Source organism: Enoplosus armatus, chromosome 11 (genome assembly GCF_043641665.1).
Source record: "Enoplosus armatus isolate fEnoArm2 chromosome 11, fEnoArm2.hap1, whole genome shotgun sequence".
NCBI lineage: Eukaryota > Metazoa > Chordata > Actinopteri > Centrarchiformes > Enoplosidae > Enoplosus > Enoplosus armatus.
Window position 1 is genome coordinate 24,751,522 of NC_092190.1, and position 27,743 is coordinate 24,779,264.

General features: G+C 45.0%; 1 protein-coding gene across 1 annotated transcript; it reads right to left on the bottom strand.

Moving 5' to 3' along the window:
- On the bottom strand, positions 1–27,726 carry ccdc141 (coiled-coil domain containing 141). The gene is made up of 27 exons (XM_070914070.1): positions 27,643–27,726; positions 25,983–26,105; positions 25,145–25,384; positions 23,150–23,246; positions 22,745–22,878; positions 22,235–22,405; positions 21,431–21,762; positions 20,213–20,342; positions 19,948–20,067; positions 19,334–19,672; positions 18,125–18,349; positions 17,811–17,978; positions 17,415–17,537; positions 16,378–16,590; positions 15,759–15,932; positions 14,859–15,008; positions 8,913–9,053; positions 7,917–8,105; positions 7,632–7,815; positions 6,810–6,922; positions 6,181–6,351; positions 5,821–6,002; positions 5,030–5,258; positions 4,036–4,370; positions 2,968–3,293; positions 1,965–2,490; positions 1–348 (listed from the first exon to the last, which is right to left on the bottom strand). Exons 1-27 carry the CDS (start codon positions 27,724–27,726, stop codon positions 66–68), a joined length of 5,502 nt encoding a protein of 1,833 aa, XP_070770171.1. The 3' UTR covers positions 1–65.
- Between the last annotated feature and the right edge of the window lie 17 nt (positions 27,727–27,743).

Sequence of the window (27,743 nt, forward strand, 5' to 3'; positions counted from 1 at the left end):
ATCAGAAAGAAAATCAATATTGGCAGTTCCTTTGTTTTCTGATGGAAGCTCCAGGTTTCAGGTCATTAGAGTACTATCAGGTAGAGCAGCCACAGTAGAACACACAGTGTACCAAACCAGGTCTGCCAGTCCACGCTGATGATATCAAACACTTCGGCCACCAGCCACTTGTCGCTGCTGCCGCTGCTGTTACCAGCTGCCTGCTGTGGATCGTGAGGGGCGACAGCCCGGACCTCGTATAACCCACCATCTGAGTCCGACGCCTCTGGGATAAACAGGAAGTGTTTCCGGTCCTCGCAGGCCAGTGCTTGGCCCGGGCCGATGGCTGACACCTCTCCATCTTTAAACCTGAAGTGACCATGATGACAGGAGGTCAGACAGCACACAGCCTCACTCTGGGCCAGGGGAGCCCCTACACATGATGGACCCCCTGACAACAGCTCTGATACAGTAAATATTTGTTTTATATATATTTAAGTCCTGTTATGTTACAGGATCCCTGACTGCGTCACCAGACAGCCAAACTCCAGACTTGAGGGAAAGTTGGATGCTGTGATGTGTAAAATAGATGACTTGTTGGTGCAGCGGTGTCAGTTTGTATTTCAGTGTTCAATGTTTCGCTTCACTGCCTTTGTTTTGTTACAAAGTGTGTGCAGGAATCACAGAACACTGTTAACTAGCAAGTGTATGTTAATCAATTATTAATTATTAAAGTCAGAAAGCAAACATTCAGTGACTGATGAAATGTTATTATCAAACTGCAATATAACACACATTAAAATGTCACTTCACCTTCAAACCATGGAGGCGACTTTTGAATGAATTGATGACGAAGAGTTTGTTAAATGTGAGAAACAACACACAACACACAAGCCTAAAGTTTAACGTTTAAATCCATTTAAACCTGGAAACCAGCAGCATCTCATCAACAAGTTATCACATCAGCTGCCTGGATCCGCAGCCCAGCTACTGTCCTAGACTACGGTCTGCATGGAGCTGGAACATGCTTCACTGTCTGCTTCACTGTCTGTTACAAGCTGAAAACAGTGAATCAAAACAACTCGTTACCACTGGAATACAAATTGTACATGTTGAGCAAGCAAACATTAGTTAGTACTTGCTAGCTAATGTTAGGGCAACTTCTTCTGAAAAGCACGGCTATAAGCTTGTTAGCATGTTAACATTATCTTTTGCGACAGCTTCTGTTTTAGATATTGTTCTACGACTTTGCTTTAAGCGCATAGTTGCGCATGTGCAGTATAGATGAAACCCCATTAACTGATGGAACGCCTTTCCAGCTCAGCTATTTCTAGTTAGAAATGTATTTCTTTAACTCTTTACAGTAGGCTTACAAGATGATCAGGTGTTGAGGAGGATTTGCACAGTTCATTAAATTTAAGTATTGCTATGTGGATGAATACAGGACTAATATCTCAATCCCTTAACACCTGCGTTAGCATGGGTCTTGATTGATCAGCTCAGTCACTTAAGGTTATGCTGTAGGTGAGGTACAAGCAGACTCAAAATGTAGTGTAGGTTTACATCCCCAAGGCACGTCAGCTAGCCGATATTATGTTACTATGGGAGAAGAAGATTAACATCAAGATCATGGGAACACAGAGAATAAGCTCTCCGTCCATCGTCACTTAGTTTACAACATAGACAGATTTAATCTCAACTGTTACCCATTCCATGATAGCCGACCAACGAGCGCAGCTGCAAGATTAATAATCCAATCAGCATGAAAGGTTGCCCCTTAACTGTCACCACATAAGCAGTATGAGTCAAGTTAGGGAGACAGATTGTATAAGGGGACACACCTTAATGCCAGGTGTAAATATGATCCAGATTTAGACATAAGGCACATGTTACTGCAGGTGTAAAAGGTACCTGAAGGTGAGTTGTGTAGATAATGATTTCATGAAGCTTGTGTGTTATCGTGGAGCTGGTTATATGCTACCCACCAGGTGAGCGTGGGCTCTGGGTGTCCCATCACCTCCACCTCTAGGGTCACTGGAGAGCCCTCCATGACGGTAGCTCTAGACAGGGGCCTTGTGAAGCAGGGAGGGCCAGGTTTAGAGGCTTTTCCCTGGGGAAGAGACTCTGCCTGGGCCTGGGGAAGAGGAGGAGGAGCAGGAAGGGGAGGCCCTCGGATCTGAGGAGTAAGTCTGATCTCCTCACGGATGGCCATGGGCTGACAAATGTTTGGGTCTTGGTCTGGAGTTAGTAGATGAGGTGGAGAGGAAAGAGGGGTGACATGCAGATTAGCCTGCTGGGCCAAAGCTTGGGTCTGTGCTTCGGGCTGAGGAGCAGCAGACTTGGCAGGGCTGCTGGGGATCATGCCAGGGTCATGCACACACTGCTGGGCACAGGTGGAGGTCAAGGACTCGTGGAGGGAGTAGACTGCCTGGTGGCTCTGCTTGCTGCTGAATCTATTACTGCTGGTGGTGGTACTGCTGGATGTACTGATGTTGCTGACACTGTTTGGCTCTGGAAGAATGGGGGCATGGACCTCAGGTAGACCTCCACTAGCCTGAGAGAAGGGGCTTTCTTGCTGTGACCTGAGATTGTTGCTAGTCTGTGGCACATTGCAATGACTGTTTGGAGGGGAGGACTGACAGTAAACAGTTTGTTGGGTGACAGTGGTGGTTGTGGTAAGGCTGCTGCTTTGCAGCGTGGACACTGAGGATGTCTCCTTGCTGGTTCGGGAGGAAAGTAAATCCTGATCAAGGCCACTCATGGAATCTGGGAAGGACTGTGGAAAACTGTTGTCTTGACAAATGGCAGTTCTGGTTTGAGGAAAAGTAGTACTGGATTTGAGGGATCTAGTGTCTTTTGGAGGGGTCTTGTCCTTGTGGAGATCAGGGTCTGAACCATTAAAGGGCTGAGGACAATAGTTTGAATGGGTGGGGCTGTAATTGAGCTCTGCAGCCCGGGGAATGGGCTCAGTCTGTGACCAGGTCTCACCTTTGGAGGCAACGTTTTGGATGATCTTACCCTGGGTACCTGTACCTGTCCTCCTCTGAGGATGGTTATACTGACTGCTGTGCTCCTTTAATAGGGGCTTAGTTTGTGAGGGGCTCCTCTTCTCAGGGACATTGTTGTCCTTGTTGGAACAACTGTCTTGAGTGTTGCTCTTGTGGACTGGGTTGGTGCCAGAGGGGAAGCTCTGTTCAAGGCCCCCCAGAGAACAGTCAGCACTCCTCAGGATGGTGCACAGAGTGCTGGTGAGCAGGTTTGGAGCAGGAACCGTCAACGGACTCCGGACTAACGAACTGGACTCTGATCTGAACCTGTAACACACACAACAGGAGCAAACTCTTATATCTGGCCTCTTGGTGGATTAGTGAGCTACGGCTCATACTAAGAAACTGCCACTGAGGTTAAATGTGGCCTGTGACTTTTGTTGCATGTCCTTGTCCTGCCTCCTGTCTTACACAGCCATTAGATTGTCCCTTAGTAGGGCTGGGTATCACACCTCAATACTTTACACATTACTTAAATCAGTGTAGAGCGCAGACATCCACAAAACTTGTTTACTTGACAATACCTGACAAAGATCTCCATCAATGGACTGAAGCTGTTTTAAATTACATTTATTGGGAGTTATCGGTACAGTATGAGGATCTTTTGTCTGACTTTGGCACAAAGCCAGTTCCATAAAGAAATGGTTTTCCCAGTTTGGTGTGGAAGACCTCGAACAGCCTGCACAGAGCTCTGTCCTCAACCCCATCCAACTCTTTTTGGGATACACTGAAACACCAACTGCGATCCAGACCTTATCACCCAACATCAGGGTTGGACCTCACTAATGCTCTTGTAGCTGAATGGGGGCAAATCAATGCAGCCAGATTCAAAATCTGGTAGAAAGTTACACTGTCACATATGGATGAAATGTTCAGCTGTCCACATACTTTAGGCCACTTAGTGTATCTTCACTGGTGATGAGGCTAGCTTCTGCTGGTGTCTAGAACCATAACAACATACAAAGGAATCTTGTTCTGATGTTACTCCGTGATGTGTCCTCATACAGACCTGGTGCTGTTGTGAAGGCTGTTGGGAGGAGTTGGACAACTCTGGCTGGACTCTCTCTGTTGTTGGACTGCACCAGTGGCAGTACCAACCCCGCTGTGCTCTGACTGGGCACGGTACTGGTGGCTGTACTGGTTGACGTGGACACTGTGGGAACTGAAACAGGTGCCCTCCTCAACATCTGATTGAACCATGTAGGACTCTGGTGTCTCTGCTAGCGGCGGCAGGGAAATGTCGTCAGGTGATGCACACTCGTATTCATCATTGGAGAGAGAATCCTCAGTCATCACTTCTTGTTGCTGGAGCTCCACCTCCGACAGGCCTCCTGCTGATGCATCCTGGGTAAAAAGGAATATTACACTGATCACTGCTGCTTATATGCACTGCGCACTGTCACAGGAACAACAATGTTTGCACAGTTAGCTACATTTCTTTGTCCATATATCTGACTTGTGCACTAACTCAAATATACTCACTGAAGTGGCTAACATTGCAGCTAAGCTAACGACAGACAACAGAAAGGTTTCTGGTAGTTTGTGGGAGATTTCTGTTTCAAACTCAAAGCCAGTCAGAGCTCATTGACGTCTTGTTATAGTTAGTTTCTCGTTCTCAGATTTAATTTTAGCTATTGTCCTCAGCTAAAGGAAGCATAACGTTACCACCCTGGAACCTCAGTATAACCCAGGCAGACTCTATACATTGGATTATAAACAACCAAGTTGCAGCGGATCTGTCAAAGAAAAGGGGGCCAAAAAACAGAAGTTCAGGCTTTGATTCATTTAGTTGCAGAACATTCAGAGTGGGGCTACGTCTTACAGAGTCGCCTGGCTTTATGGAACATACAGTTGTGTATCATCAATGTAGACATAAAAATGAACGCTGTTTTTTTTAATATGCGGCCCCGTAGCAGCATGTAAATGGAAAATGAAAGTGAATTGAACTCTTCATGATTAACCAGAAGCGGTGCCATGTTTGATCCACAGGAAGTGGAGACCACCTGCTGTCCTGTTTCTTGTGTCTCCTTTCTCTGAAACTCCCTCTGGATGTCAGAGAACGATGGACCAATCACAGAGGGAGGGGGCGTGGCCTCTACGTTGGAAGGCTGTAATTGGCTGTGGATGGTGTGGACCCGTCGGCTTGCCTCCACTGGGGAGCAGGAGAGGCTGAAGGTGTGGGTGGAGCAGCAGGAGGAGGCGAACCTCTCGCAGTACAACTGTTGTCTGTGACTGAAGCAGAGACGACACGATGAACCTTTATTTATACAGACAATGTTGTGCTCCGTCTATGAACACATACAAGATTAGATCAGAAGTGACATTTTAATGTGTGTTAATGTTATATTGCAGTTTGATAATAACATTTCATCAGTCACTGGATGTTTGCTTTCGGACTTTTACAGTAATAATTAATAATTGATTAACATACGTTTGCTAGTTAACAGTGTCACTTCCAGTAAGTGCTTATGTGTTTTATGGTCTTTCTTCTATGTTCCATTTATTTTAGTCTAGCTCAGAAATCCATGGTTCCCAGAGGATTAATACTATCTTTGATGATCACCTGACATTAAATCTAGCGCCACCAGCAGGTCCTGTGAAATATCTCAACATCTACTAGTCATCCTGATTTTGGTGAGACCCTGTTTTCTAGCGCCACCATGAGGTTCACATAAGTAGTTTGAGTGAAATATCCTGAAGACAAACAATGTAAATATTTTCTGTTCCATTCACTCACACCATTTATTCACCTTTCAGAATACAAATCAAACTGTACAGACTTTAACAGATATACCTTCCCTCCTGGAGGTCCGTCTGTCTGTCCGTCTGTCTGTCCGTCTGTCTGTCTGCCTCCTGACTGCAGCTTTTCTGTAACGGAGGCTTCCTATTGGCCGCAGTCTGCCTCTTCACAGGAACCTCCTTCCCATCATGCTCGGCGGTCAGTTCGGGGGTGTGGCCTGTCTCCTTCAGCTCGTACTGGAGGCAGATGCGCTTCAATATTTTAATAATTCTGATAATGTATTAATATATATAATATCTAATATTTTTCTTGCAGCATTATAGCATCACTAAAAGTCAGATGAGAATATAACTTACAGTCTCTTATATATTTCTATATGTTTACGTTCTTCTAGTCTGTGGTGATTCGTTTTACCATGTCAGCTGCCTCCTGTGTGCTGCGGTTATCGGACTGCTCCTTCTTCATCATCTTTCGGTTTTCCTTCAACTTCTTCTCCGTCTCTTCGTCTTTCTCTCCATCTTTCCCTTCTGTGTCATTCTCTCTCCTTGGCTTCGTCTCGTCTTCTTCCTGTTTGAGACTCTCCAGCTGAAAACACCACAGTGTCATTAGAGCACATTTAAACACTCATTAAGGTAAATAATCTGCAGATTATGTAGCTAGTGGACCAGGACACATATTTATAAAGTGTCTCAGAGTAACACACTTGTTGAATGCATTCTCCTACTAGTATTTTAAATCCTTTAAATTGTTTACATCCATGTTTAATTGCTTGCACTTTGTTGGTGCATATTGTTACCTTGTTGACTTTTCTCTGGAATAAACTTCCTGCTGAAACTGAAAACTTTAACTTTGACTTAGTACTTATCCTTCTATCCTTCAGGCCTCGTACCTGTTACCACTTTACTTTCAGCAGGTTGGTCTCAGTCTCATTGAATCTATTAACATCAGTACTTACAGTCAGTATAGTCATCAGTACCCTGTTTATCCTGCCAACGAGAATTCAACCAACAGACAAACTTTTTGATGCATTTGTGTGTTGTTACCTTCAGTTTGGCCTCCAACTCCATCAGTCCGTCACTCAGCTCTCTGATAGACTCCACCATCTCTGAGTGTTTACTGACCGTCTTCTCTATGTACCGCTGCCCCTCCTCCACCCCTGAAACACAGTTTTTAAAGTAATTATATTGTCCTGAACAGTTGGTTTGATCCACTGCAGTATCATTCTCTCTCCTGCTCGTCTCCTTACGAACACCCTTCTGTTACTGCCAGAAGTCTCTAACCTGGATTCATCAGTAAATAGGACTTTTCTTCATCCACAGTAAAATGCTGCTGTTTCTTAGCCCACCCCAAGAGTTTGGCCTTGTTTCCCCTTCTGAGAAGTGGTTTAGAAACTGCTACTGGTCCTCTGAGACCACTACAAGACCGCCTTCTTTTAACAAGACTTTTGCTGATTGGAGTCTGGCGTTCTTTATTTAGCAGATTCTGTATGTAATTTGATTGCCGACCTAAAAATAGTGCAGAATCAAAATATTTCTTCATCATTTTACATGTCATAACTTCTTGTGTTTAAATGTTTCTGGATCCTCAAACTTTGATTATTTCCAGGTTTACGTGAAAATATTTGAGATTTTAAATGTGGTCTCTTGTGACTTGTGGACCCCACTGTATGTGGTTAACAGTTTAAATAGTCAGCTAAAAGTAATGGTTGAAATAATGAATTAGCTGGTTAATTAACACCCAGTTAAAGTGAATACATTTGGAACATGACTGAGCTGAGGACTGAGAGGACACAACAGACAAAAAAAGACAAAAGAATAAAAGCAGCTGTTCCTCGTTCTCCAGCTGTGTTCCTCTGTGTTACTCACCGTGCAGTCTGACAGCCAGCTCAGAGATCTGACTGATCCTCTCCTCCTGCTGAGGAACCGTCGGCCAGACAAACTTCTCAAATTGTCGGTAAAGAACAGAGACGGCTTCTGTGCTGCGACACTCTGACGAAAACTTCCCGACGCGAGCGATGGTGGCACTCGCCTCCTCACACCAGAGCTGATACTGTTGAAAACAAATCATATGTACACACACACTGATAACTTTTTATATATGTTCAGGTGTATAAACGATTAAAAAGAAAAACTGGAACCAGTTTTAATCACCTCCTCCACGGCTTGCTGCAGTCTGCAGGTCATCTCCAGTGTTTTCTGGTGTTCGCTGACACTTCGTCCAAACTCTCCCATCTGTCTCTGCAGCTCGTTGATGGCGTCCTCCGCCTCCCGGGCCATGCCCCCGTCTTTGACCTCGGTCCCCAGCCGGGCCGTCACACCCTGCAAACGTTTCCTGAGCACCTGCAGGATCAGACAGAGCAGAGCATGACAGACCCGCCTCTCTCTCCTCAACTGCTAAATTTAAGTTGTGTTATTTTATTTATTACATATAAGTCATTAAAATCAGGTCAGGTAGGTTTTTATTGACTTGTTTTTATGTAACGTTATAATTTGTACATAAACAAACCTGAGTGGAAACTCCAGAATTTCAAGAAAACACACAAATAATGCCAAAATGTTTGAAGAGAGACGTGAGACCATCAGGGTGGACACAGATTTTAATGATACACCTTGACATTGCGATACCTTCTACTGTGGACAAAACGTTCATGTCCTGCTGCTACGCACCTTTACAGACCTCCATTCCAACAGAAAGACCAAAAAAATAAAGATGAAAGGATTGGAGGTGTCAGGAGTTTACAGGAGTTCACATTTTTATTTTAACAAAATTTGTTTGGAAGACTAATGACATGACTAATTACATATAACTACATATAACTGGTCCACAGAGGTCTTTGAATCTCTGGATGCAGTCGTTGGCCTCAGGTTGTATCTATCTTTTTTGAATGACATGGATGACGTGTTGTTAAACTACATTCTGGGTTTCAGAAAGACAGATCCCGAGCTATGTGACATGAACGTAATGATAATACATGAGAGGCTCAAACTATTCTTTTTTTTTAAAAGATTTTTGCCTTTGCTGGACTGATAATATTGGTATGCAGCATGCACCCAAATTGGGGTTATTTTGACCATCCTGTTGCTTTCTAATGGAAACCCAGTTGAACTGCGTCCACGTCACAGGCTCAGATCAGGAGCCGGACTTACCTGCAGCTTCTCCTCGTACAGCTCCACCTGCTGCAGCTGGTTCCTGGCGGCCTTCATGTTCCTGGTCCTGTCGTTTCTCTTCACGTAGTTAAACTTCAGGTTGCTGAAGCGCTTCTTCAGCTCCTTAAAGGAGTCACGAAGCTGAAAAATAAAAAATCAGAAAATCAGTCAACTGAGTCCAACAGCTGGTTTTACATAACGACGGCCCGTGTTTCAACATCACACATCCATCTGCCCACAGAGTTTTATGTTGACAGAAGGACTTCCACTGGCTGGTCATGTAATTAGATGTGTGGTGTGTGCAGTCAGTAAAATAATAGATTGTGTCATCAATAAAATGTCAACATATGGGCCAGTACAGTTTCCTTAAGAAGTTTGATGTTAAGATGTCTTACTTCCCCGATGTGTATATATAGCTATATAAAACAAAGACACACAAGACAGTCTTTGCGTTTTTTGAAGCTGCAATGAACAAAGGTTTGCTATTTCTAGCCATGCCAGCGTCATGGCTGTATGTATGGTGATGTGGCGCAGCCGGTCCACCTGATAAGATCAGACAGGTATTTCAGACATGCTGGTAGCATGGTTAAAATAGTTTTTTTGTAACATAATAATATAAGATCTTATGTACCCTTCCTTTATATTATCTTTAGTCAGAGCTGCTCTTGTTGGTGTTGATGTCACTTCAAGTAGATGGAGCTTTCATACGATTATTTTTAGAGCAGGAGGGTTTAAATCCAGAGAGACATTTCTGCCTCTGATGGGAGGGACAGCGGTGTCAGATGATCTGTCAGCTGAGGACAGCTGAGAGACAGTAAAGCAGACCGAGACAGTGTAGTCTACTTGTTGAACATATGAAGAAGTTGAAATCAGAGGCTGAGGATGTTGGACTGTTTTTCTAACATTGAGGTAGAGGGGGAGTAAGGTTTGTGCTTCAGTCGTCAGGGGAAACCCTGGATTGAAAGTTGGAGCACTAAAATAACAAAGGTTATGTGGAAGATTTCTCAGAAGACCAGGAAGTACCAGGAGGTAATACAATGAGTTGACCATGAAGTTCTTTAAAATAATGCTGAGAACCATGAGGTACCTCGGAAGATTACCTCCAAGAAGTAACTGAACTATCCCAGACCATCATGAAGTACACCAGAACATCATATATTACCTCAAAATTATTCACAACCATGAAATATCCCAGAAGACCGTGAAGTACACTGAACCACCCCCAAAGACCAAGAGACCCCAAAAGAGATTACCATACAATACTAAGAACTACCGCAAAGCCATGAAGTACCTCAAAAGACTATGAATACCCAAAGGTAATGTAAACTGCCACAAAGTACCATGAAGTATCCCAGAAGACCATAAAGTGCAATTAACTACCCCTAAGGACCACAAAGTACCCCAAAGAGATTACCAAAAGTACAAGAAAGTGCAAAGTATCATCAACTATCCTACAGTACCATGAAGTACACCAGAAGGTTGATGGTTAAAATCCCTGAACCATCAGGGGAAACTCGGATTGAACAAGTGTTTGGGGCACTGAGATAACAAAACCTACACAGAGGATAACCAACAAGTACCACAGAGTATAATAAAGTACCTCAGAGGACCATCAAGTACAATGAACTACCCCTGAGGGCCATTAAGTCCCCCAAAGAGATTATCATAGAGTCCCTGGAAGTACCTCAGGTAGTATCAAGAGCTATCCCACAGTATTATGAAGTACCCCAGAGGTTGTTGGTTGAAATCCCTGAACCGTCTGAGGGACCCTGGGATGAGCAAGTGTTTGGAGCACTAAAATAACAAAAGCTATTCAGAAAACGACTCACAATTTCCAGGATGTAGCAAGAAGTGACACAAAGAGATAACCATGAAGTACCCTACCCAAGGATACCACAAAGCACTTAATGGCACCCTGTAATATCCAAGAGATAATTAGTATGTACCGTAAAGTACCCCAGTGTACCATGAACTACCAGGAAGATCACCATAAAGTATCATAAAACTGTACCCTGTAGTACCTCTAACTATAACTATAACATGAAATACCATGGAATACCCTCTTTACTGTACCCGCAGTGAACACAAATATCTTTAAGAGTTCAGCTGGCGGACTCTGTGATGAAGTGCTGTACCTCTGGGGATCCTTAATGAGACCCAAAAATACTCTAGATGTCTGTAGTGAGAATAAGCAACCCACCAATGAACAAAAATAGAACCAGTCCTCAAAAACAAGCCATGTAGATGCCCTTCAGGTGACTCAGCAGTGTGGACACATACAAAGTCCAAAGGGTCATAGTCATTCTGCAAGTCACTTCTTCTCTTTGCTCTGGAGCTCACCCCTCATCCCTCTGATTGACTGTTCATGATGGACTTAGTGTGGTGGTGTCCCATTACAGAACTTCCCAACTTCGCTCTGTGAAGTGAGAGTTAAGCCCTCCAACTGCAAGTATTTCACCACTGATCTTGTCTTTGAGGGTTTTCCATAACACCTTGAGAAAAGTTGAAGAAAAAAGATGCAGTAGGCCGTAAGTGCACATTGCCATCACACCAAGTCCTCAAGGCAGTGTCATCAACGTATCAGCAGTGTGTATTGGCCCAAACTACATGATGGTTTTTATAAATCCTATTTGTGACAAACTCCAAGAAACTGTTTGTGTGTAGCAGTGAGTATCTGATGTCCACCAGCTGCTCCTGCAGGTTTCAGTGTGCTGGTGACATGCAGCACCAGGTGCATGATGGGAAATACCCGTTGGCTGACTCGGCCTGTATTTGTGATCGGCCCAGCTGACTCTCCCTCTCTCTTTCACTGTGTATTAACATCTCTTTCCCTCCCTCTCTCTCACTCTCTGTCATTCCTCCAACAGCTGCTGCTCTGCTGTTCAATGACACAGCAGATTGAACCAGTAACACCAGTGAAACCAGTAAAATGTCAATCTAGAGAAAGTTGTACATTTTACAGTTTCACAGCTTTACCTAGAGAGGGTGTCATAATGTTTGGGTACATCACTCACCTCCATCTTTTACTGGAGCCAGAACATTTCTGGAGGTGGGATGATGTCAGTCACACACCAAGTGGCACAGCAAAGTTCATCCGATGCTAGAAACTTGGTGACGTAGTGACTACTCACAAGGCTAGTAGGCAAAGTGCTGTCGCTAACACGCTAGGGAACATGCTACTGGTACAAGTCAGTCACATTAGCTATCCAAGCTAGCTCACTGGCTTGCTAAATAGTTTACAACAAAGAGTATGTTTATCCAACAGACATATTTGTATCATTGACTCCTGACTCATAACTGTGTGCAGACCATTCCTCTCTTGTGGAGCAGTTTGTACTCTAATAAAACACAATGCAGACAAACACTAATCATTACCTAATCATATTATATATTAGTCTTGCTTCTAATCACATCACAGCAATCGCTCTCATATAGATTCTATTTTATTTCTTTTTTATATACCTCGAATTATCTATAATTGACCTCTCTCTATTTATCTGCGCTTTTTTTCTATTCAACTGAATTTCCCATCTGGGGGTCAATAAAGGCTTTCCTCACTGTGTCTGAGCAGGGCTAACTACAGAGCTAACAGGTTATGATCATTTCCATTTTGGACTCTTCAGCTTTCTGTTTCCTCAAAGGTCAGCTCTGTCAGGACGAGTGCAGGTCAAAGTTCACCAGATTTGTGTTGATCTATTTCACCCCGTGAATGAATCCCCTAATAATTAAAATTTCACCATGTTAAATGCTGATGTGGTTCACTAACCGCCTCTCTCTGAGCAGTGTTCCTTACTGTTACGCACTGCAGATACACAACGTCAACAGGTCACAGTAGAAAGCTATAAAATACTGTAACTAACTGCTGGGGTTGGACTACGCCAACCAAATATTTAACCATATTTTAATGACTGAAAATAACCATTAATGTTAACCAGTAACACCAATATGAGCCCACAAATGTCTAATACCGGTTGCTAAAGCTGCCAGCAGTGGAGAGACTCCTGCAGGGAGCTGAGAGACTTTATGGACTCCAATAAAATCTAAATGTGTCCCACTGACTTCAGTTATATTTAGACTCTGATAAAACCGAGCCAGTGGCTGCCTCAGATCAGAGTCGAGGCTGGAAGATGAGTTACATTAAAAAACTAAGTCGACCTGAAATTCAAACAGTTTTATTAGAATCAACTGTTTGGGGTTAATTTAGTTACAGAATGTTAAATACATCAGTTTAATTGATAGTTTAAGAGTCAGAGTATCTGCAGTATAACACAGGTTAGTTTCCTGAAGAGCTGTGTCATTTGCTGCTGGCAGGCAGGCAGGCAGACAGACAGACAGACAGACAGGCAGGCAGACAGACAGACAGGCAGGCAGGCAGGCAGGCAGGCAGGCAGGCAGGCAGACAGACAGACAGACAGGCAGGCAGGCAGGCAGGCAGGCGGACAGACAGACAGACAGGCAGACAGACAGACAGGCAGGCAGGCAGGCAGGCAGGCAGGCAGGCAAGCAGGCGGACAGACAGACAGGCGGGCGGGCGGGCAGGCAGGCAGGCAGGCAGGCAGGCGGATAGACAGACAGACAGACAGACAGGCAAGCAGGCAGGCAGGCAGGCGGACAGACAGACAGACAGAGAGGCAGGCAGGCAGGCAGGCAAGCAGGCGGACAGACAGACAGACAGACAGACAGGCAGGCAGGCAGGCAGGCAGACAGGCAGACAGACAGACAGACAGACAGACAGGCAGGCAGGCAGGCAGGCAGGCAGGCAGACAGACAGACAGACAGACAGACAGGCAAACAGGCAGACAGACAGGCAGACAGGCAGGCAGGCAGGCAGGCAGGCAGACAGACAGACAGGCAGGCAGGCAGGCAGGCAGGCAGGCAGGCAGACAGACAGACAGACAGACAGACAGGCAGGCAGACAGACAGACAGACAGACAGACAGACAGGCAGGCAGGCAGGCAGGCAGGCGGACAGACAGACAGACAGGCAGACAGACAGACAGGCAGGCAGGCAGGCAGGCAAGCAGGCGGACAGACAGACAGGCGGGCAGGCAGGCAGGCAGGCAGGCAGGCGGATAGACAGACAGACAGACAGGCAGGCAGGCAGGCAGGCAGGCAGGCAGACAGACAGGCAGGCAGGCAGGCAGACAGACAGACAGACAGACAGACAGACAGGCAGGCAGACAGACAGACAGACAGACAGACAGGCAGACAGACAGGCAGGCAGACAGACAGACAGGCAGGCAGGCAGGCAGGCAGGCAGGCAGGCAGGCAGGCAGACAGACAGGCAGGCAGGCAGGCGGACAGACAGACAGACAGACAGACAGACAGACAGACAGGCAGGCAGGCAGGCAGGCAAGCAGGCGGACAGACAGACAGACAGGCAGGCAGGCAGGCAGGCAGGCAGGAGGACAGACAGACAGACAGGCAGGCAGGCAGGCAGGCAGGCAGGCAGGCGACAGACAGACGGGCAGACAGACAGGCAGGCAGGCTGGCAGGCAGGCAGGCAGGCAGACGGGCGGACAGACGGACGGACGGATGGACGGGCAGGCAGACAGACAGGCAGACAGACAGACAGGCAGACAGACAGCTGACAGCAGCCCCCTCTGCTGGTCGTTCTGATGAATAACAACATTACAAACCAACCAGAGCTCTGTGTCATTAGTTACCTGATTAAATTAATGCTAACACAACATTTCCTACTGCTGCTGCTTCAAATTACAAAGTGAGTAGTTGCCGTCTCGTCTCCCCACAATAACGTGGTAGTGAGTGAGGATGTCCCATTTGATAAATACAACTCGTCCATCATTGCATCTCTCTCTGGCACCTCCCGCAGGGAGAAGCTACGACGCAATAAAGAGATGAAAGTGAGGGGAACCAGGAGCCACGCTATCTGAATGGAAAGCACCTGCACTGTACTGTAGCTCAGACCTGCGACCTGTGACCTCACCTGGTTGATGTCATTGTTGAGCAGGCGGGTCAGCAGCTCTCTGCGGAGTTTCTCCTCACGACGAGCTGCTTCGTTCAGCAACGAGACACAGAGAGCGTCCAGAGAGAGGAGACGAGCCTCCAGCTGCTCCACTCTGAAACATGTCCAACCCTAACAGACAAAGTATTCACATCCTTTACTTACACAGTACAAATACAGCAATATGAAAATACTCCAATACACGTTACAGTCCTGCATTCAAAATCTTACTTAAGTAAAATTACAGAAGTATTATCAGTAAAATGTAGTAAAAGTACTGGTTCTGCAGTAAAATGTCTCAAGTGACTGGTTCTATCTGACATTAGATTGTTAATACTGATGCAGTTTTAACTACTTTATACAGTTAGCTAGTTTAAGTACTTTATATACAGTTAGCTAGTTTTAACTACTTTATACACAGTTAGCTAGTTTAACTACTTTATCTAGAAACAAGAAAAAAAACAGTTCTGGTCCTCATGATTCGACATGATGAAGACCCTTGAGAGACTCTCCCACCTTAGGCCCCTGTGTCAGACCAGTACTGGACCCCCTGCTGTTTGGCCAGGAGAACATTGGAGTGGACGACGCCATCATTTACCTGCTACACTGGGCTTATTCCCACCAGGACTAGGCTGGGAGCACAGTGAGGATCTATCTATTTGATCAGCTTGTCATACATTTTTCATGTAAAGTTTTAATTTGAAAAGTAACGAGTGGCTATAGCCAGATACATGTAGTGCAGTGAAAAGTACAATATTTCCCTCTGAAATGTAGTGGAGTAGAGCTGTAAAGTAGCATAAAAAGGACTCAGTACTTGATTAAACGTAGTTATTTAGGATAGTAACGTTCTGTAAAGGTGTGTGTGTGTTTTGTGTGTCATACACTGTGGCTGACAGCAGTGCCGATGTCTGTCTTCAGTTTTGAAGCCGTTTTAAACAGACTCTGGATCTGCTGCTGTTCCTCTCTGTGCCGACTCAGCTCAGCCTCACTAGATCCACATGAACCGGTTGAACCAGTTAAAGGGCTCGCAAGGTCTGACTGGAGCAGCACCTCCAGCTGGACACATAGACAATGACACTCAAATTAATAATGATTCCATTGTTAATTTCATTTTATATTTCCAAACAATATACAGACAGTACATAAATTAACGTAAATTAGTTATCATGGATACAAAAGGAGTTCTATTATTATTCTGTTCATTATACCAATTAATTGTTAATAGTTAAAAGCCGAAGACATTCAGTTCACAACGATTTAAAGCTGCAAACAGACAATGATTGGCATTTTTGCGATTGTGCTCAGTGCATTTTATGGTAATCTGGTCAATGTAGTAGTAAAGTTTGTTCTGATGGTGGCGTTAAAGAAAAGTCATCGTTAGGATTCATCCTCTGTTGGCCAACAGAAAACTGTCAAGCTGAAGGGTGTTTTGTCTCCGAGTGTGTGGTGCAAAAAAAAGTACCTGTAAAATAAAAATATGTTACTTATATGCTCCACTGACCTGTTTGGATGTGAGGTGGAAGCTGCTGGTCAGGTCCAGGATCAACTGGCTCTGATGGATCTTGTTCTTTACTCTCCTCTGGAGCTTCAGCAGCTCTGACAGATCCTCCTCCTTCACTGCTCTTTCCTTCAGCTCCTTCACCTCCAGCCTGTCCTGGACTTGTCTCACGGTGTCCCAGCTCTTCTGCATGTACTCCACCTCGGCGTCTAGTTGCTGGCGAAAGGAAGAGAGAATGTCTGATGCTTGTAACAGGACAGCCACAAAACATTCACAACAACGTGTTTGTTGAGGTTCATTAGTAGTTGATTTGCATTTTCAGATGGCAGTATGGACACACTGTAACACCTTGTTCACAGTTCAGTCATCAGCCCCAAAAGTCCCAGCAGTCCCAACGGTCACAGTCTCAGGAGTCCCAATTTTGACAAAAATCTCTAGCAGTAGTCCACGGAGTCCAGAAGACCCAGTGGTTCGAACGTCCAGCAGTTCCCACAGTCCCCTTAGTTCAAAAGACCCACTAGTCTTTACTGCCACAATCCCAGGGGTCCCAATCTTTTGAAAAGTCCCAAAAGTTGTAGCAGTAACCATAGTCCAACAATCACAGCTGTTCCAGGAGTCCGAATGATAGTGGTTTTGGACCATTGGAACTCCTGGGACAGCTGTGATTACACTACCAGTAGTCCCTGTAATCCAATGGACCCAGTTGTTCCAACAGCCCCAGCAGTCCAAAGGTACCCAAAATCCAAACTGCTCAAAGGTCCCAGCAGTCCCATCAGACGCTGTAGTCCAAAAGTCAAAATGGACCCAACCATCCCTTCTTTCCCAACAGTCAAAGCACATTGAGGAATCCCAATTGTCTCAGAAGCCTTAAAAGTCCCCAGAGTCAAAAGGTTCCAGTGGTCTCAGCAGTCCCCGCAGTTCAAAGGTCCCAGCAGTCACGACAGAACCAACAGTCCAAAAGTTATAATGCTCTTAACAGTCATTATCAAAAAGTCCTGATAGTCCTCTTTGTCCCAGCAATACACAGTCACAAGACTCACGATAAAATGTGGTCTGGCCTGGCTGAAGTGCTCTAGCAGCCTGGAGGTCTGCAGGTCTGAACCCAGATCCATCAGAGTGCAAGAGTCCAACAGCTCAGAGACACAGTTCAAGTCCTGTAGGGTCTGAAAATATACAGCATTCCAAAGTACATTTACCTAAGTACTGTACTTAATTACAATTTTGAGGTACTTGTGCTTTACTTGAGTATTCTTTTTTACGATATGATACTTCTAATTTACTGCATTTTAAAGGAATACTTTTTACTCTACTACATTTATTTGACAGCTATGGTTACCAGTTACTCTGCAGTGAGTTTTCTTTCATACAAAACAGATCAGACTTCCACCAGTAGCATCTTCACTTCGCTAGACTCTCTGGAACAGTGTAATTAGCACCTTCAGCAGTCTCTCCTGGTATTTCCTGCAGTACTCCTGCTGCTGCTGGATCTGAATTTGCTGGTGACTCCGAAGCTCTTTCACTTCCTCTTTGGTTCTGCTCAGTCGCTCCACCGTCTGCTGCACCACCGACACCACAGACTGCAGGTTTATCGCTGCTCCCGACACCTGACATACACACAAATAAATAAGTCCACATAACAGCAAAATGATTCGACATGATTCACAGACATTTACACTTCAATTGTACTAATTCATGTCATCTCATCAGAAACAATTTAATCTGTACCCCCGATTGCTGAGAGTCTGGTTACCATGGTAACAGTGTGGATGTAGTTGTTTCCCAGTTGCTGAGCGGTGAGGAGCCTCTGTAGCGTTTCCTGCCAGCAGGCGTCGACTTGCTTCCTCTTCACTGGTGACCTGGAACTGGTGGTGGTCCTGATGTTACTACTACCAGAGTTGCCCTCCTTGAGCTTCTGCTCCTCTTCCTCTGGGCTCCTTCTGTAGATCTCCCTCAGTTCCTCCATCTCTTCCTCCACCTGGAAAACAGGAGCACCAACAGCACAGTTACCTTCACCTTCATCATCGACTTCTCTGGCAGACTAAATGTTAGCACAGCGTCAGAGCTCTATGTGATCGTGATGTGAACTGTGGCATCCTGATTTTGTTCCTGTGGCAACGCCAGAGGCTGACAATGTCATGCTTTCATTCCAAGAACTTGGTCCAGGACAAGATATTGACTGCCCGGATTTCCCTGACAGCGCCCCCTAGAGGGCTGCAATGCAATATTCTTAGAGCCCTTTTTACACTCATCTGCATACTGAGTGCTTTTACTGTTAATACTTCTGTAATTTTAGTAAAATGTTGAGTGCAGGACTTATATTTAAAAATTGAATTGAATTGAATATTTGATACCAGCCAGTCAGTCGCCGTTTTCATCATTAAATATTCATAAATTGCCAATAAATAGAGTCATTTATAAAGATTCACAATTTCATGCTTCAGAAATATAAGCTGCTCTGCACATAAAGATACACACTAAAAAATCAACCCTATTTCAATAAAGCTCCAACTTTACCCAGTACTGATGGGTAGAAAACCACTGACGACAGTTGGTTGTTCTAATCCAGAGTTAGTTATTTTTTTATATTACTGCTGGGATATTTACCTAAACTAAAATATGGTTTGGGCGCGAACTGTTATATTTTACTTTACCGATTGTTAACACTAAGTGTATCCTTTGCAGTTTTGATCGTCATTGTCTTGTACAGCTGAGCTTGTTGTGTCTAACTGAGTCAAAAGACGTTTGTGTAAATAACCCAACAAGTCATTTAAAAATAACACTAATATCCATTGGTCCTGGGTAAATCTTTAGTGTGTAGCGAAGCAGAGAACAGAGCTGCAGCGATACTCCTCGGTCACACAAAGTCTAGAGCGGTGGCAGGTCATCTCCAGCAGCAGCGACGGTCGACTTTGACCACCACATTCTCAGTTCTCTGACAGACACCAGAAGAGACTCTGACCTGCTGTGCTGTCCTGAGGAAAGTGACGTAGGGTCTCAGCAGCTGCAGGTTTGAGTCCATCTTCATGTTCAGACTCTGCAGCTCCTTCAAGACCAGATCGACTCGACCAGGGAGTTCAGGACTCAATGAACCAGTTGGGTCAGCAGCAGGCGGACCGGGCCGAGCGGTGCTGGTTCTGGTCCGTCTGCCTCTCAGCTGCTCTGTCAGGGCCTTCAGAGGGGACAGCTGTCTGCTGGGTTCACTGGGAGGATGGGGATTGGTTGCGCTGGTCAAATCTGTGTGCAGAGCTCTGATCTGATCCAAGATCTGCTTCATAGTGTCTGCATCGTGACCTGCAGACTTGAGACAAACACGGACAAAATGATCTCTGCAGTGGAAACATGTCAGCGGCAGATGATGAAGGCAGTTGTTCATCCTTTGACCTGATGAGTCAACCGGTTTCAACTGTGAGTCACGTGACTTCAAACCTCTTTAACGTCATGATTACGCTGTTTAGTTCATTTAAAAATAAAAGACAACCATGGATTTAAATTTAAACAATATATTTCCTTGGTCCGCACCAAGGGGTGTGTGTGTGTGTGTGTGTGTGTGTGTGTGTGTGTGTGTGTGTGTACCTCAGCCTGTGTGCGCAGCTGCAGGTGTGTATTCAGAGCGTCTTCAGCCTCACACAGCTGCCGTCCCGCTTCAGAGCTGTTGGACAACACACTGCTGCCCTGCTGCACCCAGCTGCAGACCTGCAACACACACACACACACACATACACACACACACACACACACACACACACACACATATATATCAAGTATGTTGGGTGGTTTACATGAAGTACCAGTACTTCTTGAAATGAAGCTGCTGTAAAGAAGAAAAAGAACATGTCACCTTGTCCAGGAGGTGTTCACACGACAACAGCAGCTGTTGCCTCTGATTGGACAGGAGGGCTTGGTGGGCGTGGTCTTCTCCACTTTGAGTCTCCTTTCCCAGCATGCTCTCCTGCCCTGACACCTGCCCACTACCAAAGAAAGAGGAACTCATGCAGATTTCATGTATTTACAAATGATAAATACGTGACTGAACAGTGAGAAGCTTCATTATGAAGAACGCGTCATCCTTCACAAGTCAAGAGACGCACAATCACAACAGACTGCAGCACCTGCACACACTCAAAACGTCCCTGACAAAAGTCAAGTCAGGGGGCTTTACAGCCCGTCCTCGAGCAAACCTTTAAAGTGCTTCGGAAACAGAGTCGGTCATCCACATAAACTGACCAGGTCAGGGTTTTGTTGGACGGGTGAGAACATGGACGTAGAGAGCTTTAAAAACTTCACACAGTCAGACCAAAGTACTGAACATACAGTACGTGCAGTACTTTGACATGTTCCTACCTGGTAATACTTGTTGTAGCAGCTCTGTGCTGTTTGGTCTTCTGACTTAAGTCTTCAGCCTGAGAGAAACACCAGTTTGAATGAGTGAACATACAGAACGCATCTTGAAAGCTTTAGACCAGGTCTCCTTCCTGCTCTCCAGAGGATAAACCCTTTACATTTTAATGAGTCCATGTCCCGTCGTGTAGCGCCACCCTCAGGACAAACTTTACTCCTGGTGCGGTAACAGATGACTGAGTAATCATTACCGTTAAGTCCTGGACCAATAAAACAGTCCTGACGCTGTCTGCTGACTGGTGGAAGATTTCATCTTCAAACCCTCAACCATCCACTTACCTCAGATCTAGATCCTGACTGAAGGTCCCTGGTCTCCTCTGATCTGGATCCAGATGCCAAGTCTGATCTAGATTCAGGCAGCCGGTCTTTTGTTTCCTCTGATCTGGACCCAGGCTTCAGATCTGATCTAGATTCAGGTTGCAGATCTGATTTGGATCCACATTGCAATTCTGATCTAGACTCGGGCTGCAGATCATTAGTCTCCTCTGATCTGGATCTGGGTATCAGATTTAATTTGGATTCAAGCTTTATATCGAATCTGGATTCTGACTCAAGGATTCTGGTCTCCTCTGATCTAGATCCAGGGGCTTTGTCTCTGGTTGCCTCTGATCTAGATTCAGGCTTCACATCTAATCCGGATCCTGGCTTCATGTCTGACCTGGATCCAGGTGTCTGGTCTAATCTAGATTCAGGCTGCTGGTCTCTGGTCTTCTCTGATTCACGATATGGCTTGAGATCTGATCTGGATCCAGCATTCATCTTTAATTTGACTTCAAACTGCTGGTTTCTGGTCTCCTCTGCTCTGGATCCAGATTGCAGGTCGGATCTAGATTCAGGCTGCAGATCTCTAGTCTCCTCTGATCTGAATCCGGGTTTCAGATCTGATCTGGATTCAGGTTTTTGATGTAATCTGGATCCAGGCTTCACATCTGATGTGGATCCAGACTGCAGGTTCTGGTCCAGGACCTTATTAACTGTCAGAGTCCAGTCCTGTGGTGAAGACAGAATTTGTCGTTTCATTAATTACTTCAAACATTATGTCAGGTACTCCAGTTTGAGTACAAATACTGCATGTCATATACTGTTACTGGGATCTGACCAGTTCAGTCTTCAGCTGAATCACTTTTATGTTGCGGCTCTTAAAGGGGGAGCTCATTTGAATTATTTATCTAGATTCTGCTGAGCAGCTTGTGATGGACAACCTGTAATAATAAAACTCTCTGGATGTTTATGGACCAACGTTGTTGATGAAATGTCAGAACCTGTGAAAGTAGAAACGGAGGTTTGTGGACGTGCAGAAAAGATTTGAAGATGTGTGAAACCTTAAAGTTACTACAAGTTACTTGTACAAACTGAGTCCTGCTTTTACAGCTGACGCAGACACAGATGTTTAAAAACAGTGAACACCTGGCAGGAACGCCGGCATCTGTTTCAGTCAGCACGCTCTCTGTTTGTCTCTTACTTCAGAACCAGACTCTCTGGACTCTTTCTTGTGGATCATGATGCTCTTCTCCGCCTGTTGGAGCTGCAGCCTGACAGCCTGATCTGCCCTCCTCCTCCGATCCTGCAGCGTCTCCACCAGCTCCTCCAGCCTTAACGCCATCCCCCTGCTGCACTGGGAACTGTGGGAACTCTGGGAAGAGGACGCAGCATCAGCATCTATCCTCACATTCAACAAAGAGTCAACAGCAGGCGGAAGACACGTCTCTGTCCTCTCTGGTTGCACCTGTAACCACGCCCAGCAGTGATGTCACAGTGGGACGACACACCCTGGAGTACATTTCTACAGTCGGAGTCGGAGGAAGGCACAACTTCATTAAACATGAAATGTGAACTCTTGCGGTCTCGCGGTCACGCTGTCTGCTGGTACGTTTATCAGTTATCAGCGTAACCAACTGCTGCTCTGAACACACGAAGCACATTCAATATAAATATGACTTTTTCTAAATCTGTGCAACTGAGACACTTTCACCTCGTCCTCCTCCTCCTCCTGGTCCTGCAGTACTCCTCCTCTCCTCTGGAGGGCCTCAGTCCTCTGCAGCTGTCTGAGTTTCTGCAGCAGAACGCTGCTGCTGGTTAAAACCTGCAGGGACTTTCCCAGAAGATCTGGAATCAAAACACAAAGACATGATGACTGCTGTGTCCATGAAGTCTTAGAGACATCAGAGTTTATGTTATTATCAGGTTCACCAGTTTAAACCAGCTGAAACCACCTGCAGCTGAAGACGGTTCAGACCATCACACAGAGAGACAAAGACACATTCACACCTGCAGGCAAGTTAGAGCAAGAGCAAATAATACACAATAATACATTTGCACTGCAGCTGTGTGTAATACTAGAAGTAATACTACTATGAGTACTATGAACACTGGTTACCTCGCCTCATGGAGTCGTACGTGAGCTGCACTTCAGTCAGACTGTCGCTGTTCGGTCTGCTCCTAAGATCTGCAACTCTGTCGATACTGACAGCAAACTGCAGACAGACAGGCAGGCAGGCAGACAGACAGGAAGACAGACAGGCAGGCAGACGTGATCAAAGTGGAGTGTTGAAGTAAAACTGAAGTACAGTTCCTGCAAACAAGAAAGAAAACTCTAATGTGTCAGCAGGTTGCCCTGGAACACACAGCAGCGTATTCATGTCAAAGAAGATTATTATTGTATTAGTCAATAATGAGCTGTAGAGGAAGCACATATAAATAAGATTTTTTGTGGACCTAAAACTGAGCCTTGCGTTGCCAGGACAGACAACGATCTATAATCACTCTAACGTTGAGAGTGAAGAAACCATCAGACATGTGAGTGATGTTTAAGAAGGCAGTTTCAGGAAAATCCACTTGTCCTCCGTCTCATCCAGAGTCAGATAAGAAGATGGATATCAGTTTCATCCCCGGCTCAGAGAGGTCCACAACGGGTTTAACCTAGCTTAGCACAAAGACTAAAAGCAGGGGAAAACTGCTAGCCTAGCTTCATCAAAAGAGAAACAAGACTGATAACCTGATGAGTGGCTCTGTGAGGCTGTACTGAGGCACAGCGGTGCTTTGAGCTAAATGCTAACATTAACATGCTAATGCTAATAATGACACGTTGATGTTTAGCAGGTATAATGTTTACCATGTTCACCATCTTAGTTTAGCGTGTTAGCATGTTGACCTGATGATGGCGTTGTTACCGTTCATCCAGACACATTTCATCACAGTCCATCCAACAGTTGTTGAGACGTTTCACTCAGAACTACAAATGTCAACCTCATGGTGGCGCTAGAGGAATAGGTGAGAGCATCACCAAAGTCAGTAGGATTCATCCTCTGGAGAACATGAATGTCTGTCCAAAATGTAATAACAATCTATCCCGTAGTTGTTGAGATATTTCAGTCTGAACCAAAGTGGTGGATCAGCCGACTGACACTCATCCAGAGAGCCGCTAGTGTGACTAAAACCGTCTGATTTACATCTTGTATCTTGTTTATTGAATGTAAACAGAAGACGTTGGTTTTAGCAGCAGTTAGTGTCCACTGGATCAGTGACTCTACGCAGCCTCATGGTGAGGCTGTCAGGTTTGAGCTCGACTGTCAACTAAACCCAGCTGACTCTCAGGCAGAGTGGTGACCAGCTTGTTGGCTATAAATGTAATTTTGATGAGTGTTTGTTGGGAAGTTGTATCTCAGTCCGTTACGTTCTTTAAAACTGGAAGCACAGAATATTAAAATAGAGCCAGAAAGCTCATCGTCGGACTGATTTAGATAAAGGCTGCAGCAGGTGACTGTGGGCAGGCAGCAGGTGTTGCTAATAAAATGGCAGCCAGCCAATGAGCACGGCTTACTGCGGCACGCCAGAGATCCAGCAAATACACAGCCCCGCCTGAGGAACGCGAGGCTGAAACAAATGCCCTTCATGGAGACACGAGACGAGGATAAATCACAGAGGACAGCACACTTCACAAGGAGGTCAAAGGTCACAGCAGCCTGACAATAGATGAACACAATGTTCCTGTGAGGGTCAGGTTACACTGAGCTGTAGAGTGGAGTCTCCATCCAGCTTTACAGCTCAGGGCAGTAAATACACTCTTTCATATTTAAACATTAAAAAGTGCGCAGGCCCCTTCAACCAAGAGGTCCCAGAGACTGGACTTCAATCAGGAACTGAAACTGTGTTTTCTTTCTTTTTGCTTGAAACCCCTAAAAACGAACCCATGTCTCCCTGCGAGCCCTCGTCCCTGATCAGACTGAGGAGGTGAAACTGCATATGAAGTTGTTTCCTGGAGATAAAAAGCCTAAAACCATCATTAGCTACGGTCGCTCTTCGCTCTCGGGCATTGGGGACCTTTAAGCGTCCAGTTCAAACTAAAGTTTCCATATTTTTATAAGCTTCCTACCTCCAGTGCTTGGCGGTAAAAGTCTGCAGCCAGCGTCAGGACTTCCTGTCGTCTCCCCAGCAGACGGAGGAGCAACGACCATCCCTCATTCAGAGACGCCACCATGGCCTTGTACACTTCCTCCTCTTCCTCCTGTTTCTTGTCCCTCTTTTGTTCCATCATCCCTTCATCCCTCCTCCTCCTCCTCTGCTCTGTCTGTTGGCTCTTGTCCACCACAGACAGCACTTCACTCTCATGTTTCTGGAATAAAACAAAAGAAAACATGAGATTGTAAAAAAAAGAAGGTTTGAGCACAAATCCCCCTCACAATCCTGAAAACAAATACAATGAAAAGCGAACACAAATGAAAGAACAAAAATATAAAATAAAAAATAACATCAGCCACTGGGAGCTCCTCCAATGGCCCCGCTACGTTAGCAAGAATCACAACGTTAGCCGTGGGTTAGCTTAAAAACACACTCGGAAGCTCAAACAGCTGTCAAACTAACTGAATGTGTTTGGTGGCTATCAAACAGCAAGCTAACAGTTAAGTTAAGCTAACAGTAGCTATCTAATCTAATATCTATTATCCCACACTCCAAAACTCTCCTAATTTTAAGGTGTTATTATTATTTGGTTGGCATCTAGCTAACTAGTAGCAGTTAGCACACGAGCCAGAAGCAACCGAGATTCGTAGATATTAACAGTTAAAGTGTGCTTGAGCTAACAGAACGTAGCATGAAGACAATCATAGACATCTTGAACACTTCACCATCATCAACACTCGTGTTTTAGTGTCCCTAATGAACACCAGCTCAGGATGTGACGTGTGTTTGTGTTTCTGTCTGTCTCATTGTACCTTAAGCTTCTCCATGAGCTGCTGCTGTTCCCGGATCAGCGTCTGGTTTTCTTGTTGGTTCGATCCGATCTCACAGAGGCCTGGATGGACCTGGACCAGCTGGAGGTGGACCAGAGACCCACTCTGTACACCAGCCCACACACACACAAGGTGAAAACAACAGTCACTATGAAGACGTATTTTCTGTCTTTTCTTTTATTAGAACAGCTCAGGAGGCGTCATGGAGACAAATAACCAATTAATTAATTCTCTCAGTTTAATAATTTGGCGAAACGTTCCAGCTTCAAGCCATCAGGCTCGTCTTTCAATAAGGATCAGTCACGCGGTGATATATGGTTATACTTCAGGTTCTGGCTGTCAAACTCAACGTTGTCTTTGAGTTCCCTTAAACAGATTTCACAGGATGATGGATGGTAATAATAACAATCATAATAATCATCATCATCATCATAATAACAATCATAATAATAATAATAGGCAATTGTCTTTCTGTGTGTCACCGAGTGTGTCACCCCTTGAAATATATTTTCATTATCAATCCTGAATATCATCATTATGATTCAGTGTCATAAAGCAGGAATGACTAGTTTCATGTCGTTCTGTTCTCCACACAGCAGCTCCAGGTCAACAGAGCTGTGTGTGTGTGTGTGTGTGTGTGTGTATGCGTGTGTGTGTGTGTGTGTGTGTGTGTATGCGTGTGTGTATGCGTGTGTGTATGCGTGTGTGTGCGTGTGTTGCAGCATTCCTCCGGATGATACAGTATCTCTGGCATGTCGACCGAAAAGGACACAACGTGACGTGTGACCACCCACACACACACACACACACACACACACACACACACACACACACACTCACTCAGTAAATAGTTTGTGCTATAACAGGAAACCACATGGACAGAACAGAGACTGACTGGAAAGCTCATATCTCCTGAAACAGACTCCAAAGGAAGAACCTCAGTTTAAAACAGTCAGAGCTAACGGCCTATAAGCTAACAGTCTATAAGCTAGCTAAACTTAAAGCAGATATTCTCATATCCAACTACATTCAAAGCTAACACTTTGATAGCTCACTAAAAGAATACCTCTAAAAGTCAAAGTCAAAACTAACTGTCAATCTACTTAAAGTTAACAGTTAAAATCAAGCTGAAAGGTTTAAGTCAAAGCTAACAGTGCAGGAGCTCATGAAGGCTAAGCTAACGGACGAACGCTGCATTGATGCTATTTTGGGAAAATAGCGTGAAAACCTCCTTTTATTCCAACTTAGAAACACTGACACTTAAAGATGGCTGCCGCTATCTCTAGTTCTGTAGAAACACCAGATACACGAAACCTAATTTAGTTATTTTTATCACTTGAAGCTATTTGCTAACAAGTGAAAGCAGATAGATTCTTTTGATAGTGTTTTTATTTAGATGTCATTTTGCAACTGGTTTTTGGACACTTTGAGGTCTGTTTTTAAGTGGGAACTCTTAGCTGTCAGAAATTCCTGATATATCCAACTTGTAATTATAACTCGGAGGTTGACTTCACCTGCGTCATATCTTTTCTCAGAGCCAAGTCAATCTGGAAGCTTCTGCCCTCTGAGCTGGATCCACTGGCTTATAGCAGCAGTGAGCTAACAGTGTCAGTTGAGATGGACTAACCTGCAAGTTACATACCTTGAGGACAGAGACGACAATCAGTGATTGGCCGGCCTGGATGGCGATAGTGCTGAGAGTGGTGAAAGACTGAGGAAGCTTCATGTTCCCTCCTCCTCCTC